This window comes from Plectropomus leopardus, chromosome 9 (genome assembly GCF_008729295.1).
Source record: "Plectropomus leopardus isolate mb chromosome 9, YSFRI_Pleo_2.0, whole genome shotgun sequence".
In the NCBI taxonomy this organism is placed as follows: domain Eukaryota; kingdom Metazoa; phylum Chordata; class Actinopteri; order Perciformes; family Serranidae; genus Plectropomus; species Plectropomus leopardus.
In genome coordinates, this window is record NC_056471.1 from 5,348,696 (window position 1) to 5,365,262 (window position 16,567).

Consider the following 16,567-nt stretch of genomic DNA (forward strand, 5'->3'; position numbering starts at 1 on the left):
ACGACAGTCAGAACACTGTATATTCAAAACTTTTCCACCGTGAATCCTAAACTGAATCCAGGCCTGGAAAACAGATTCTCAAATTTCATAACTTTTCCAGGACTTTCATGACTGTGGGAAGTCTGGTTTAAGTGTATGCTATATTTAAAGATTTTCATTGCTTTACCGCAGTAATTTTATCTCACAGAACATGGGAGCTGCTGGCCTACCACTGCTTTGATTAGTTCGTTAACGTTATTGTGTTACTTAGGAATTTAAAAGGTTTGTTCAGATTCAACAAAGTCACCCAGTCAGTGGTATACCACTAATGCCTGTGTTCTGCAAAGGTAAAATGACTGTTATTTGTCAATGGAGTCTCATATAGCATACACTTAAACTAATATGGTTGTTTTTAGGTGGCTAAAATAAGTTTTGTTGCTGCCCCTGTCCACAGCAGAACACTCCTTAGCTTCCCTGCCGATTCTCCCGTCTGCTTCAAACTCATACAACCCAACGTGATAATTTGAGAATGTGTGTGGGATTCTTGTGTTGTATTTCTGGCAAGAGATCATAATTTTAACCAAAATCTTTTTAGCTTACAAAACCAACGTTTAAGGTTTGTACATAGCGCATGATAATGAATTTTAATTTTACAGCCCAATCTTTAATTCAACGTTAAAACTCTGACAGAGAAAGCTTGTAGAGAAGTGCTCACAGTCTACGAGCTGAACATGTTCCATCTTCGCTGCATTGGTTTGGGAAACATACTCACCAATATATACATGTTGTGCCACTGCCATTTCAGTCAAACAGTTTATTCTGCATTATGTACAGATCATCCTATTAAAACTCTTTATACAGTATGTACACATTCAAATAAATCAGTATGTTACAAACGCCTGCAGTGGCAACACAAGAAAGATGAAGGTTCAAGAAAAAGAAAGCCAGAGCAGTTGATCTCCCTTGATTTGAACTGACTGGATGCTGACGCTGATCCAGGTGCTGTATGTAACATGTTGATGTGGTGAACAGGACCACCTTAGTACGAAAGAAAGCTGAATTAAACCAAAAATCAAAGTGCAGGCAAAGACCTCACCGACAGCAAAACTACCAAACACAAATCCAAACACTGTCTCGCTCACATCGACCAAATAACTGATATTCCTCATCGTCTGATTAAACTGACGCTAAACACCTGCAGTGTTCTTATTGCAGTAGTCATTCTGGGGGAGTAAAGAGTGGTGAAAACAAACAAAAAGAAGTCGTGCTATTGCTTTCTGAAACAGTCCAGATAAGCGGTAACCGATCATCGCGTCTCCAAGTAGCCTGAGTCCAACTCGACACAGTTTGAAACCTGAGCCTGTGGAAGGCGAGAGCCACGACAGAAGAGAGGCGATGAAGAACCGAAGCGACGACCAATAAACTCAGAGTTTCTGTTGGTCTGGAGCAATACGTCCGAGTCAGAGTGCGTGGATCAGTTGTCCGGAGGGGGTGGAGATGATGGGGACGATGTCTCAAGCTTACGGAGGCGGCGGCGCCTCAGCTCAGCAGCGTTGGGCTCTCCGTCCTCCTCCCCAACCCCCGCCGCTCCTTCGTCCGACTCTTCTTTTCTTTCCGTGTCCGAGGCTGCAGAAGTAGAGTCAGCTGGCTGAGTGGACACTGTCGCTCCGTTAACCTGCTCAGCTGCATTCAGAAGAAAAATAGATTTTTAAAAAAATGTATTTAAAGGATAACTTAAGTATTTTCCATCCTGGACTCTATTTGCTAAGGCTGCCCCTCGAAAGTCGTAGATTTGAATCATCAGTCTGAGACAGTCGACTACGATTTCTCCAAGTCAAGCAGCTGTTTTTTTCTGTGCAGTACGCTTCTGGAGATGTTTTGGTCCCCAGATTTTGCTGCAGAGTGAGTGCTCTTGACTTTCAGGCTAGTCTTTGATACAGGGAGGCGCAGACTTGCAGGCAGTAGCACAGAGGAGGAGAGAGAAGAGACCTTCTGCTTAGAGGTGGTGAATTTAAAGCTTATAGTAACTTCATACAACAGTCTCTGGCTCTTGTTTGATAGCTAGTGTCGGCAAAAAGTGTCAGGCAGTATCTGAAGACACTCTTGATAGTGGAGCGGTTGAAGGTCACCAACAGCTTTTCGTTCAAATACCGAAGTTAGCCTTTAACTGACTGTCTCCATAATGAATGTGAACTGTCAGTTTACTTACAGCTGGAGGAATCCCTCTCCTGGCTGGGACTGTCCGTGCTGCTGCCAGCTGTAGGAGGTGAAGCTGTGCTGTTTGTCTCGCTGGCTGCTCCAGAACCGCCTTCAGCCCGAGGAGGACTGTGGAGAACACAGCAGCAGAGCAAAAAAGATGCATTCAACTGGAAATTTCATTTTAGGTCATCTACAAGCTTTCCTGTTTCTATCTTTTTAAACTGGTAAATCCCGATTGTATATCTCACTTTAGTAAAACCACTCACTCATCTTATTAGGAAATACTGCCACAGCATCAGAAGGCTAACTGCATTAAAAGACCAATTCAAGCCTCATTTGTCCAAATTAGGAAATATGCAATTTAAGTTAAAGAAGACTCAGTTACGTGAGTGTGGCGACGGTGCTGAGGTAGTGGTGGATGTTGAGCATGGCAGCGTCCAGCAGGGTGTGGATGTTCTGGAGACACTGGAGCCTGGCCTCCAGGCCCCGCCGGCCCTCCGCCTCCAGTTCCCTCAGCTCCTCCTCTGAGAGCCGCGACAGAGACGGAGGAGGAGGAGGCATCGATGACACTGGAGGGGAGGAGAGGCATTAACACAGACCAGTCCAGGTAAAACAACGTCAACATGGCTACAAAACCACCGATGGGGCCCCTAGCTAACTCAGCAAATAATGACCATACATTTGAGGAATATTTAAGTAACAGGTTAGCAAAATTTTAAGCTCCACTGGTTTTATTCGCTATTGTTCAGATTGTCAATCCAACAGATCTGTTGCATTTTGACAAACAAAAAAAAAAAAGTTGTACATGTTCCTGGAACTTTCACATAGTATGACCAGAAAGTATGTTGCTATGGTAAACAGCACTTCCTTAAACAAAGGCTGAACAGAGAAGTAAGATGATATTATCAAATACATGACTCACACACAAATCTAAAATTGCGCATTTCCTTTTTTTCCTGTTCTCATAGAGGACCAACTAAACAGTCATCTTAATCAAAGGGTTCGTACAGACAGGGGCAAGTCAGATTCAAGCACTCAAGTACTTTTTCAAGCACTCATTTTGATTTTCAATGATGAAATTGTTCTCTCCAAAAGCACCTATTGCAAGACCATTGTGCAAATTCCTAAACAGAGTGAACACGTCCCACAAGATCCTGAAATAACTTATTATTAACATTCAGGCATGTGGTTGGCAAAAGACAAAAAAGCAAGAAAATAAACATGGGGCAGAGCATAGCAAGACAGCCCCCTGAACTGATCTAATGAAACTCATACGGAACTAGAAAATAATTACAAGCTGGCTGTTCTTGACTTCCTTGTTAAAAATATTTTAAAGACATTTTTAAAAGATCCTCACGTTCTCTCTGTTGTTGCTGGCTGGCTGGTTACTGTCCTTTAACATTATCCCCATTCCTGGCAGTCACCATGTAATTCATTTCACAAAATAATTTATTATTCCTTTAGGCACCTTAACATTTTGAAACCTGGGCAAACTGACTTGATTTCTTTTTTTTAAACTGGTAAGAAGGCAATGTGAAATAAACAACCCCAAAATGAGCAAGAAATTGGTAAAAAGTAAAAGTTTTAGAGATTTTTCACTAGCTTTAAAAAAATTACTTTTCCAAATTAATATTTTTTTGCAAATTGTGGGACATTTCTCCGTAATATGCAAGTTGCCTTTTCGACCCATTAAAAAAAAAAAAAAAAGAGACCGATTTGCTTTGGGCTCAAGTGTTTAAATACTTGTGTGACAGGTGTCCAAGCGCAAAACAGTAAAAGTGAAGTTGGTGCAGGTTTCACAGGATGAAGCACCTTGTATGAGCCCTGGTATCAAGCCACTGAGCGCATGCAGACAGAACAGAGTGTTTGCTCTTACCAAAGGGCGGAGGTGGTGGCATGGGCAGCCATGGTGCAGTGGGGAAGGGAGGAGGGGGGAAGGAGAAGGGGAAGCCTGGGAGTGCTGATCCTGGAGCAGCAGCACCTGCAGCAGCATCTGCAGTCGACGAAGTCGGCTGGCTGGAACCTGATGAAACAAGCATTACATTTTGGGTAAAGGTCAAACTGAACCAACTGTCAAAGATACTTTGGTTTTTGATTTTCTTTTTTTTCTATTTTGCTGAGTGGCTGATTTTTGCAGGTCAGGTGGGCAGTAGTTATCCTTACCTGCTGCCTGTGCAGCCTCGGTGCTGCTCTGAGGAGCATCGGCAGCACCAGGAGCTGCAGCTGCCGCAGCAGGAGGAGGCACTGCAGGGAAAGGGCCCCAGAAGGGGAAGACACCAGGAGGAAAGCCAGGTAACATGCCTGGAGCCACTGGAAAGGAAATGGAACAAAAGAGGTGCTTACTAATGCTGGAAATATCTATTTAGCAAAGGATATTTAAAAACACAATTCATACACTCTGCAGAGTCACCGGTGATATTTCTTGCTAATTCAACAAGAAAAGTGAAAAACATATTGAGCCAAGATTTTTGGACTAGTTTCTCAAAACTTAAAGCCACTAAAGGTGGAATCTAAAAATGCCAGACATCAAGGCTAAGTGTCCGATAGATATACTCCTAAATATTGACAGAAAGATTTTCATGTTATTGCAAATGCATATCGGTTCCAAACATTGGTTATCAGTCTCATTAACTACTAATAATCGATATCAGTATCGGCCCTGAAAAACCAGTATCAGTCTACCCTTAAACACAGGTGCACCTGTGAAGTCCAAATTTTGAGGAATTTTACACATTTTGTGGTGTGTGACTGAAAAGTAATATAATGAGTTGTGTAACGAACTACTGTTGACACGAGTAATAAGTATAGTAACAATATTTTTCAGAAGTGTAACCTGTAAGGAATAATAAATCACATTTTTTGAGTCATGAGCTCAACACTGGCCCCAGTGCGCTGCCAGCACTTTCACGCCAGAAAATTAAAATGCTACATGGACTCTCAGCCTATGACTGGATTATTTTTACAAGGCCTGTCTCATTTTTCCTCAAACAAACACTTGGTTTTGTTAAGGTCACCAAGAATTCCACGTATAGCGGCTTTAAACCCATGAATGCAAATGTAGAATGTAGAGTAGATATGCCAGGAACACCATGTCTGTGGAACAGGTAAATGTTCTCTCAGGCGTTGGAATGTTCAGTGTTGCACAAGTTGTTTCAGAGGCGTTTTGCTGCTCTGGTTTTCTCTTGTATAGTTTTTACAGCTGAGGGCACCCACATGACATGGGCTCTGTCTGCTCTGCCAAAAAATCTGGGCGTAGCTCGGGGTCATGAGGTGCTGACAGAAGCAGGAATACAGAGGTTGTGTTCATGTGTACTGTTTTTGACTCCTACCGTTGGCAGGTGGGGCTGCGGGGGCGTTGGCGGGGGCTGCAGGAGCAGGAGGCGGGGCCTGAGCCGGGGCTGGAGTCTGATTGTTATTAGAAGCACGCAGTACGTCCATGCGACAGGTTGGGCAGGTCTGCTGCCTCTGGAACCAGGAGCGCAAGCAGCTGTGGGGAGGAAAGCACAGCAACAACATTAGAAGTACTGTAAGAACAAACACATAGCAACATGTATACACACTGCAGGGTTTCTTGTTTGAAGTCCTGTTTATTATTTAAATACAGGAACTGTGTGTGCCATCAGTTACTGCCGATGCGGATTATATTCCATATACACTGTTTTGTCTGTTTGCAGACTAGAATCCTCCCTGCTGAGTCAGAGCGATGACCACAGGACTTACCTGGAGTGGAAAATGTGATTACAAGGTAGTTTCTTTGCTCCGGTGACCATTTCCTCTCGACAGATGATACAGACGTTGTCAGAGGCCTGCAGATCTTCAGGAGTAGCATCAGGGTACCTGCAAGTAGGCAAACATTAGAAGAGAAATCGGTTAAAAAAAGAATTTGGCCAAATACCTTGTTAGCTTAGCTTGTATTCAAGCGTGTACAACATTCCTACATAAATCCGCTGCTTGTAAATATCCCCAATTAAAGAATACCAGCATCACTGAACTGTCCTGATGAATAACATATCACTTAGCCATCAAACTAACATATAAATCAATAACAAAAATGCTCTGGGAAAAAATGATTTTCACAAACACAATACGGCACAATCAGGAAAGGCTGAACATAACTCACAGTGTGTTCATATTGCGGATGGCTCTCCGAGACATGATAGCATCTGTTACAGCTTTCTTGAACTGCCTGAGGGAAAAAGGAAAACGATACCAAACTCAAAACATGCCTTAAATATTAATTCAATAGAGAAACCCAGTAATGAGTCCTAGAACCCGGAAATCCGTTAGCATTTCAGGACCTTCTGTCCCCTCGTCTCATACTCAGTGGGTTTTTTGAATGTGTTTTTGGTTAGAGGGCTGAAATAAGGTCTGTGGTTTGGACAAGCTTAAGGGACTTTAGATGGGACAATATTTAGATGTCTGGGAGGCAAATTAATGAAACCTTGGACAGCGGATGAATGACCTGCGATACTCCACCTACGATTGTATTCTTTGGTTTAATTGGTTAAGTTAGGGAGAGAGGAGAAGGACTGGCTAATGTTAGGGTAAGAACCAGAGTAAGACAAGGTAAGGTGGGCCATTCCTTCATTATTAGGATCCACCAAGGCTGTTTAAAAGAGGCTGGGACACGACCTTTGACCCAGTGGGAGATATTAGGTGTGACACATGTGCAGTGTAACTAGCTGTGATGTTGGAAATTGAAAGCAGACAGTGCTAGACATAAAGGGGTGGTGTCCGCACAGGTGCTCTTTGGATGCGCTATTTTTAGCCTCCTCGGGTGTGCTCGGCTTGACAGAACTTTTAGGTACACTCAAACTGATAGTGGCCGATATACAGCAGAGCATTTGCAGACAGAAAGCATTTGTTTTGTCTTTTACAGAGTTCCCACACATTTTCATCAACAAAACTTCAAAACTTTTCCATGACTTTTTAAGGACCAATATTACTTTTCACTTTTTTCCTCACCAAACTTGCCATGCTTTTTTTTTTTTTAGCATATCAGATTGAACTCTTTCCAAATATAATTTTAGCTCACTGGCATACATGAAGTAAGAGACGATTCAAGGGGAGAAAAATGGAGGATCATGCATGATGGTAATCTAAACGTTGTCACATATCAACGTAAATTACAGTTACATTACACCAACTCACTGCAGAAAATACATTTTCTGTTATGTTACATCACATAAAAGGTTATCCACGAGAGAGTAATGTAACTATTTCCCTGCTTTTTCCCTCTATGATAATACACCAGCTATTGAGCATTTCAGCAACTTCAGACCAGCTTTCACTGCACGTGTTACACAAGACCGTGACTTCTCTTTTGACCCTTCTTAGGATTCATAAATTTGAGAATTCTACCTCTGGTTGTTATAAGTCAAAAAAGTGAAAGTAACAAACATAACAAAGCATCTGACCATCACACAGCTGCTCACCTCATAGCCAGATACATGGGCCGGATGGCAAACAGAGGGAAGGTGTGGACCTTGATCATGATGGTCATGAAGGCGATGTAGAGGAGCACTTTGATAAAACCTGGAATCAATACAACAGCCTGTATTTGAGTATAATGGCAGCCGCTTTGTCTTGAATTGTACACACAAACCAGCTACACTGCATTCTTAACCCGGGGCTAAAAGGACACAGAGTGAAAAGCCCAACTGCCTAAAAAACAAGACCGCACAGAAAAAAACAAATATTCCAGCATCTTATTTTGAACTCAGGCTGAACACAGTACCTGTGAAGAGCTCAGTGTAGAGCATATAGACGGCCTTGTTGTCCCAGGGATTCTCACTCTGCAGGTCAATAGTGTGCAGAAGATACTTAATGAAGGTGGTCAGGACCATGGTCAGCAGGATGGCGTACTGAGGGGCACACAGAGGGGACATATCCTACTGAGAACATTTGTGTCCTTTACTGCTTGTAGTAAATATATATTGTAGTATATATATTAGAGTTAAGTGTTATCTGTTGCAACCATGTGGAGACAAAAAAAACTATTGAAGTCTATAGTAAGAGGTTATCGTGAAGCAATGCATGGCTTTTAAAATATATCTTTAAAAATAAGATTTGGGGGTATTTTATTCCATTTTATTTTTATTGTAAATCAACAGTTCACAAGGGTGTGTTGGTGATATTTATACCACAGAAAAGAGGAAAATGTGTAGTTTTGACTTTGAGGTGAAATGTCCCTTTAAATTACAAAAGTTAGGTTAAAAGGCCCTTTTAAGGTTTAAAACAGAGATTTAGCTTCAACTGAAGCATGACATACCTCAAATCCAAACACAAGCTGGACTGAAGCTCCTCGGGTAATGATGCTGTGACAGGCATGGTTGACAAACAGGAAGTCCAGGACAGCCAGCAGTCCCATGAGAGCTGCAGGAAATAAAAAAAAAACATTGAAAAATATTTCTTAGAGGGCTTGCAGTACCTACATGCAGAAGCTAAAAGACATACAGGAAACAATAAAATTGTTTTTTGCCCAAAAAAATAACAAGTTTATTCAGTATTGAGACATGTAACTGATGGACAAAATATTTTAAAACTTTATAAGCTACCAGGCCTGATTCTGGAAATGAAAGTGGATATGGGCAGGACTTACACCTCAACTAATGATGTCTGACAAGATGAATGAATTGATTTTGTGGTTGTGTTTTGCAAATGGTGTTACAGTCTGTCAATGTCGAATATTCTAGTCGTCTGGTGCCAGGCTGCACCTGGCCTTGAGGTCAAACAGCAATGGTTTGCATAAAGTTTTATTTAGCCTGAAGACTTGTTTCATAAGTGGAGTCAACACAGCAGAAGGAGATAGAGACAGAGTCAAAGATTAAAAAAAAGCCACCACAGCAGGGTGGAAGAATGAATACTGACGTGGTGTGGTGATAGCGTGTACTTACATAACACTCTGAAATGAAAAATCCAGGATATGTTTGGACTCCGTTCCATCTGACAGAAAACACAGAAATGAATATTATATAGATGTTACTTAAAAGATATGCAGTCACTTATGTCTGTTCAATCACTGAATCATCAATTGTTACTCTGAATCATCTTTGTAAATGTGATTGCAACACTGTTACAGGAGCACAGATATGGCTTGACAATAAAATTCCAATGATTTTAAATGCCCTTTAAACTAATGTTAACCACTTAAATGCAAAATTACTGAATGAGCTGCACTTATAATACAGTTAAATAAAGAAGCTACTGTCATATAATTAAGTTGAATACAAAGCTCTTCTAGTTACATTTAACAAAATACTGTTATAAGAGAGTCAGATGAAGTACTTTTACAATTAAATTTTTAGAAGTATTAGAATTAAATAAATCAGAGCGGAAGCCATGGTGCTTTTTTTGAAGGACCCGGCTCGTGTCAAGATGGAAGTGTCAATGTTTTTGCTGTGGACTTGAAGCTTCCGGTCATGAGGATCATTCCCTGCGAGCAAACTGCAAGCTGACGCCTAATTTCCACCAGATCCGTGTGCGGTCCGGCTCCGCTCCATCACGGCAGACGGAGCAAAACGATCACACACTAGTCTATGTGTTAATTGCAGATCAGATACGCAAGCCTCCTATTTTTGCCAGATGCCGGATCTCTTAGCATAAATTCCATGATACATTTAGCCAAATTTAACACAGAATAGACAGGAAATCAGACAGCGATATACCTTAAAACATCCAGTTACTTTTCAGAATAAAACACTCTGTGTTTATGTCTGATCGTATTTCACTTAACTACATCATTAAGTTAGACTGTTACCACAGCAACATTTTGATAATTAATTCATTGTAAGCTGTAAACAAACTAACAGCTCTGGTATTTGCAAACTGCAGTAGAGCTCCATGGTCGCAAAATGTGACTAAATAGTTATGGTCTGGAGCTCTGCAAAAGCCCTTCTTTGTATGTGTCTGTGAGAGGCAGAGAGCCATAGAAGTGAGTGAGATAACCAAAATGCTGGTGGCTTATAAAAACGATGTAACAATTCATACTTAATGTTCGCCATATAGTCATTTTATACATCTCGCGTGAAACAAGCTGCGATACCTCGAGTACATTCGCCCACCTCTACCTCCATCCAAGCAATGCTTATATTATGACACAGTAAGGGCCCTTAACACTAAATTGTTTGACTGAATTATAAGTTGAATAATATCAAATACCATAATTTGTCTATTTCTGGTATACCACACCCCATCTGTCCCATGTTTCCTCTCTACCTTTAACAATGTCCAGCATACGGAAACAGTAGATTAAGTACACTGTGTACTGTGTAAGATCAGGAAGTTGTTTCTCTTATCACTCACAAAGTCCACCCGGTCCTCGGCCAGCCAGTGGAAGCACTTAAGGAAGAGCAGCAGTGTGAAGAGGGCGACGAAGCGAGGGGAGAAGTCATCCCTGAACACAGTGAAAGCCAGGCACGTCTCGGTCACAGCGTACCAGGAGCGCTCAATCAAATGCTGAATGCACAACACAAAGAGGACTGATTAGATACACTATTAGACCATCACATCTAAAACTGAATGTGTGCTCTGATGAGTAACTCTACCTCCATTTCTGCAGCCCTTAGCTGTCCAAAGAACACCTTCCTCATGAACTTTCCCAGCAGAAACACCAACACAAAGGCCTGAATGTACAACACCTGAAAGCCAAAACCAAACAGAAACACAAAAGCTGATTTGTCACCAATACTGATATGGCCTTTGACAGGGCTCCTACAGTTTAAGGCAAGTTCAATTTAAGACTTTTTTAGACTTTTAATGCCTCTTAGCATAAAGTTTAAGACCAACTTTAAAATGACTAAAACTTTTTTTTTTTTTTATAAATAAATGAACCAACATAAATTCAGAGTTGGGGACAATTTGACCCAAATGTATATTGGAACATATAACATGAAATGGCTATTGTGTTTTTCCCAATTTGTCATTCCACTGCTGTGAAAACAAAATAATGAGTGCTGTTGGTTCAACTGTCCTGATTTGATGCAAGAGGCATTCGGCAAATTATACATATAAAAAGAGCTTACCAATTATTTTTGAGATTTTAAAATGCAACATCATAAAAAAAAAATATTGTAAAATTCCTGCTTCCAAGCATCTTAGCATTTTTAAGACTTTCAACAGATGTTTTAAAGCATTTTAATACCAATCAAGGCCTTATTTTCAGATAACTGTAATCCTTTTTAAGGATCCGTGAGAACCCTGCTTTGACGATCACATTTAGAGATATTACTATGGGTAAAATATTAAATCAACTTCAACCAGACTTCACTTAGCCTTGCGCTTACCGCCATGCTGGGGCTGCTCTTGGTGAGGTAGACCACAGTCGGGTAGAACTGGTGTTTGAGGAGGTAAGCGTGCGCCACCACAGCCCCAGTCAGCGCCAGACTGGTGGCGGTCACCAAGGCTGCTCGCACCATTTTGGACTCAGCTACAGATACTGTGGTGGGAAACAGATGAATGGAGAAAGAAAAAAGAAGAAGGTTGGTGGAAGTGAAAACTGACTGATGGAGCGGAGCAGCATGCAAATAAAGAGGTAGCACTTCGCTGGATCATTTTGGTCAGATTATTTCTCTGCATTTTACTGAAACAGATGGGATCACATTTTTGTAATTATCTGCAAGTATATATGTAAAACGTGTGGTCACAAAGCTTTGACAGACTGGAAGTCTGCTCTGCAAACTACGTGCTCATCCATAAATAAAGAAAGCTTTTAAAAATCATTCCAGCCCGTCATGTGCACCCTCTCTCTCGGTTTATAAATGCCTCTCATCCCAAGCAAGCCTGACCTTTCAGGGTGTTAGATATAATTATGACATAAGAGGGTATATGGGCCATTAGGGTGCAGTCTCACTGAGGGTTTTTTTTATTTGCCTTCGCGCTCTAACACTATATCCACACTAGTGGTGATTATTTAGCAAAGATGTCACTGTGTAAATATTTGGGGTGAAAATCACCAGACATCAAACGATACAATATTAGCACAAAACTTGTCACAATACATTATTTTTGTTATTTTAAATGTTTTGCAATATGCTGTGTATTGTGTATTTATTGTGATTCACATGTTGTAAGTAAGTTAGTAAGTTATGTCCCCAAAGGAACACTTGGTAAACATCTGTTTTATCTACCAAGAAAAAGTTTTACTTTTTTTTTTCACTTTTTAATTTTTCTTGCAGCAAAATGTATCTAGCAGACTAAAAAAAGCAATGATTTTATTGTTTTAGTAGGCTGCCAAAAGTTTCATTTGCAATTACAATATTAGTAAGTTGTATTAAAAAAATCATTCACAGTTTCTGTGTATCGATAAAACATTGCCACACAAAATATCACGATACTAAGTTGTACAGATACCCCCCCCCCCAGTGAATATTTTGTCAAAGCAACAATAGTCAACCCTACAGTAATGATGCAATTTTGATATTAATGGTATTTAGTCAAAAACATCATAACATTTGATTATCTCTGTATCACCCAGTCACACAATATGATATAAACTATATGGTCCAGTGGTCTAATAATGAAATTTAGGTGGGGACAATAGAAAAGTTCTTCATATCTTTGTTAATTAGAAAATTTGATTTTGGATGCTGATGAGTGAATTCTGAGAAAACATGGAGAGACTGAAACTCACTAGTAAAGTTTGGCATTTTCAAAAATGACTTTGTTAGGCTAGTGACCACACCTATGCTGCTTAGTCCACTGTGTCCTATATCTCAGATAACACTGGTGTAATTTTGAGTGCAAAGTGGAAATATTACTAATGCAAAGTATTTTTTTCAAAACTTAAATTGTGGGCTCTAGTTGAAACAATGTTCAAAACAAGGTGTTTGTTAGTGATTGGCGTAGGATGTTTTTTTTTTTTTAATTGACCACACTTTTTCCCAAGAGCTAACTACACATAGTTAACTAAAAGAAGGCCTAACGGGTTGTTTGGGTAAAATCTGGGGGGAAAAAACCTAGGTCAGGGGTGTAAACGAGGGCCAGATTAACTAATGTGAAAAAAGCTGGGGGCCGGCTGCTTTTGGCATGACATGAAGTGGTGAAAAAAATTCATAAATGAAAAAGTATACAATGTTCCACCGCTCCTGAAATCGGCAGCCCTCTCTGTCGACTTAATGCTTCTTTGCTGCGGCCATGTCTGCTACATTATACATACATAACTGGTGTTAGGTGACCATTTCAGCTTTTCTACTGCCTGTTTATGACAACTCATTAGTTTTGCGTACATAGTTCCTACCCTGAGAATGTCTAAAAACTGTATGATACTCCTACCAATGTAAGGTGAATGAAAATAAATGCAAATGCAAAGTGATCTTGATTAACAAATACAACAGTGTGTTAAGCATAGAGTATTTTTTTTTTTTTAAAAAAGCCAAGAGCCAATGGGTCTGGCCATGGGGCCGAACTTTGGATATGAATATGCCAGGTGAACACAGGAGTTGAGTTTGAGAACCAAAATTTCAGTCAAATAATCCTTTTAAATTAGCAATCTGATTGACACATTTTTATGATCTTTGAGTTAAAAGATATCAAGGAAAAATATAACTTTATACAATATTATGTAGTCACTTTAGTTAAAATAACTAAACTAATATAGCATAAATCTCCAGGTCACAGCTTAAGTATTAGGTGGATATCATTAGTACTCTTTTAACAGCCCAGACAACACAGCAATGCAAGTAAAACGTTAAAACTGAAACTACTGGTTGCTTGAATTTACATCCACCTGCATAGATGCTAAGCTGACTTGGTTAGCATTGCATACATTCCCAATATTACTCCCTCCTGTGCAACATTTCTCACATTGCATGCAACATAATTAACAAGCTCATCTCTTATTTCCGTTTGACAGTAGCTACACACCAACATGCACCTTCTTGGAGAAAAAGCAGCTCTAATAGCTCGCTAACATTAAAGCTACCATGATAAAATGAGGTCTCAAAATTCCCACCCACCTTGCGAGAGCTATTCAAGAAGGATACAAACTTATGAAAGCTAATAATCTAGTTAGATACATTTCAAAAAGCTGTCTCTTCACATTAGCAGCGTTACTTTACTCCAGAGACCCCCGGTTAACTGTCACACACAGGTAATTAGGTTAGTTAGCTTGTTTTAGCTAACGCTAGCTAGCTAGCTAGCAGGTAACGTTCCAACTGTCAGGACTCTGCGGGACTCACCGACTCGATGTCTGCGGAAGACTTGCTCCTCGGTTAATTTGACGAATGTCCCTTTGCCCGATAAAATGTCTTTATTCTTAGCAGCTACTCCATTTCGGCGTTTTCACGGCAGCCTCTCTATAATATTTATAATGCTCGCCCCTGTTTGACTGGCTACGTGTTTATCTTTGGCTTGCTCCTTCGGAGCCACCTCACTTCCGGCTGCTGAGGCAATTTGACGCAAGAACAATTTTCAGACACCGCTGACACACTGCCTGTTTTCTGTCAGTTACCTGGTGTGAAAAGCAATAGAGAGAGACTGTATCTTAGATATTAATTAATTCACATTTACATTCAGGCATGCATTTTCTGAGTTGTATTTGTAAATATTTAATGACGCAGCTTTTAGGAGAGTTACGGTAAATACCAAACGTGGACCAATAGGAAGTTGTCAGGCTGGTTCCTCTGTGGGAACCACAGTGCACAGGCAGCTGATGACTCCTGCACAAATATTAGCACAATATGCACAGTGTTGGGGAGTAACTAGTTACATATACCGAAGTTACGTAATTAAATTACAAAGCAAATGTAACTGTTACAGATACTGAGAAAAATATGTAATTAAGTTGCAGTTACTTATCAAGATGTTGGCGATTACAGAGAGATTCAATTTGAATAAAATTCTTTTGGTAAAAAAGTTTATATGCTGAATAAATCACACCCTGTTGCTTTCAGTCTCTTTGCTGTGCATTACTCTCCTGGCATATTTTCAGGCAATGCATGTCAGCAAAGCAAATTTGAAAGCAACATTTATGCACTTTATTGCCCTGTTTAAGACATGTTTTTTTCAGAATAATAATCAAAGTCAATCAAATGTAATGTGCTCCATTACTCTGATGAAGTAATTAATTCAGTTATGCAATTTATTATATTTTTAACCAGGTAACTAGTAATCTGTAACCTATTACATTTCAAAAGTAACCTTCTCAAAACTGACGATATGCAAAAGGAAAATTTGGTTGCAAATTAGTCTGCAGAAGTGGCTAAAGAAAATATGTTTAAAGTATAATTCATTTGTCTTTTATCCAAAAACTTTTGCTCCTGTGGAGTTTCAGAACAAGAAATTTTGAATAAATTAAATTTTTGAATCTGTCTCTGATGCTGCTTACTAATAGAATTTATAATTTAATATCTGGTGGGTTATGGTTTCGTGTCTCCAAAAAAACTATTTGTTATCAATAATGTAAATGAATGGACAGCTTTAAAGGGCCAGAGTATTCATTAAAATACAAGTAGACCTTAATTTAGTAGATCAGGTGATAAATGCAGCTGGATTTGCTTCAGATTATTCAGACCTTTTATCTTTCATCCAAAGGCTTCATCACTCTTTCAATTCATCCAGCCAGATTAACCCTCGCTAAACCCTCACACCAAATGTGGCTTTCTGAAGCATGTGTTTTGTATTTGGATTAGGATTACTTCTTAGTTAACCCTTCAAAAACCTGGAGCGACATCACTTTTCTTGAGCTGCTTTTGGGCACCTTTCCAAAGCATTAAAACCTTTGAACCCTGAATAAATTGCTGAGATTTCTTCAAAAAAAAAAAAAAGTATTTAGAGGGTTATTATTTTAACAAAGCAATGGATAAGCATGTAAGGAAAAGAGAAAAAAAGATAGGGGAATACTAATTTCAAAAATTATGTTACAGAATTATTCTAAATCGTGTTTGACTTGTTTTTTTTTTTTTAAACTGATGTTCATGTAATTGTACTTTTTTACTAATTTCTGTACCACTGACTTGACATCACTTGGACTGGACCTTTTGGACTTCAAAGTACCTGATACGTTTCCCCATACCCAAAGATTAAAGAGATAGTATCGTTTTTTTAAGTGATGTTGTATGAGATACTTATCCATAGTAATTGCATTACAAATAGTAGATGTTGGTTTGCACGCACCCAGTTTAGAGAAGCCAGCTTGACTCACACACAGAGGCTAAGCAATCCACTGCTGTGGATGGGGCAAGCAATGAAACATGTTTTAAACACACACAAAAAAGTGTTTTTAAGTGTTCACTATATTGAGAGTATTTTTTTTTACAATTGTACCTTTTCGTCACAGTGATTCTGCTTCTCCAAACTGGTGGTGTACAAACTGCCATCTACTGTAATACACTAACTTTGGATAAGTACCTCATACAACTCCATTTAAAAATATCGTAACTATCCGTTAAAT

At 39.7% G+C, this 16,567-nt stretch overlaps 1 protein-coding gene across 1 annotated transcript; it reads right to left on the reverse strand.

Moving 5' to 3' along the window:
• Positions 1 to 778: 778 nt before the first annotated feature.
• Positions 779 to 14,538, reverse strand: syvn1 (synovial apoptosis inhibitor 1, synoviolin). Its single transcript, XM_042493568.1, has 16 exons — positions 14,355 to 14,538; positions 11,463 to 11,614; positions 10,725 to 10,817; positions 10,483 to 10,635; positions 9,075 to 9,123; positions 8,450 to 8,553; positions 7,916 to 8,042; positions 7,614 to 7,713; positions 6,299 to 6,364; positions 5,899 to 6,015; positions 5,508 to 5,665; positions 4,342 to 4,488; positions 4,055 to 4,201; positions 2,564 to 2,747; positions 2,189 to 2,304; positions 779 to 1,662 (listed from the first exon to the last, which is right to left on the reverse strand). The coding sequence occupies exons 2-16, from the start codon at positions 11,592 to 11,594 to the stop codon at positions 1,454 to 1,456; spliced, it is 1,902 nt and encodes a 633-aa protein (XP_042349502.1). The 5' UTR covers positions 11,595 to 11,614; positions 14,355 to 14,538; the 3' UTR covers positions 779 to 1,453.
• Positions 14,539 to 16,567: the final 2,029 nt, after the last annotated feature.

What these genes read in the sequence shown, in the direction of transcription:
- syvn1 (XM_042493568.1), bottom strand. Translation starts at nt 11,594, where the DNA reads ATGGTGCGAGCAGCCTTGGTGACCGCCACCAGTCTGGCGCTGACTGGG. An exon ending in TAAGGGCTGCAGAAATGGAG is followed by an intron (nt 10,636 to 10,724) that starts GTAGAGTTACTC and finishes TTGTGCATTCAG; the next exon opens with CATTTGATTGAGCGCTCCTG. An exon ending in AATCACATTTTCCACTCCAG is followed by an intron (nt 5,666 to 5,898) that starts GTAAGTCCTGTG and finishes TCCTCCCCACAG; the next exon opens with CTGCTTGCGCTCCTGGTTCC.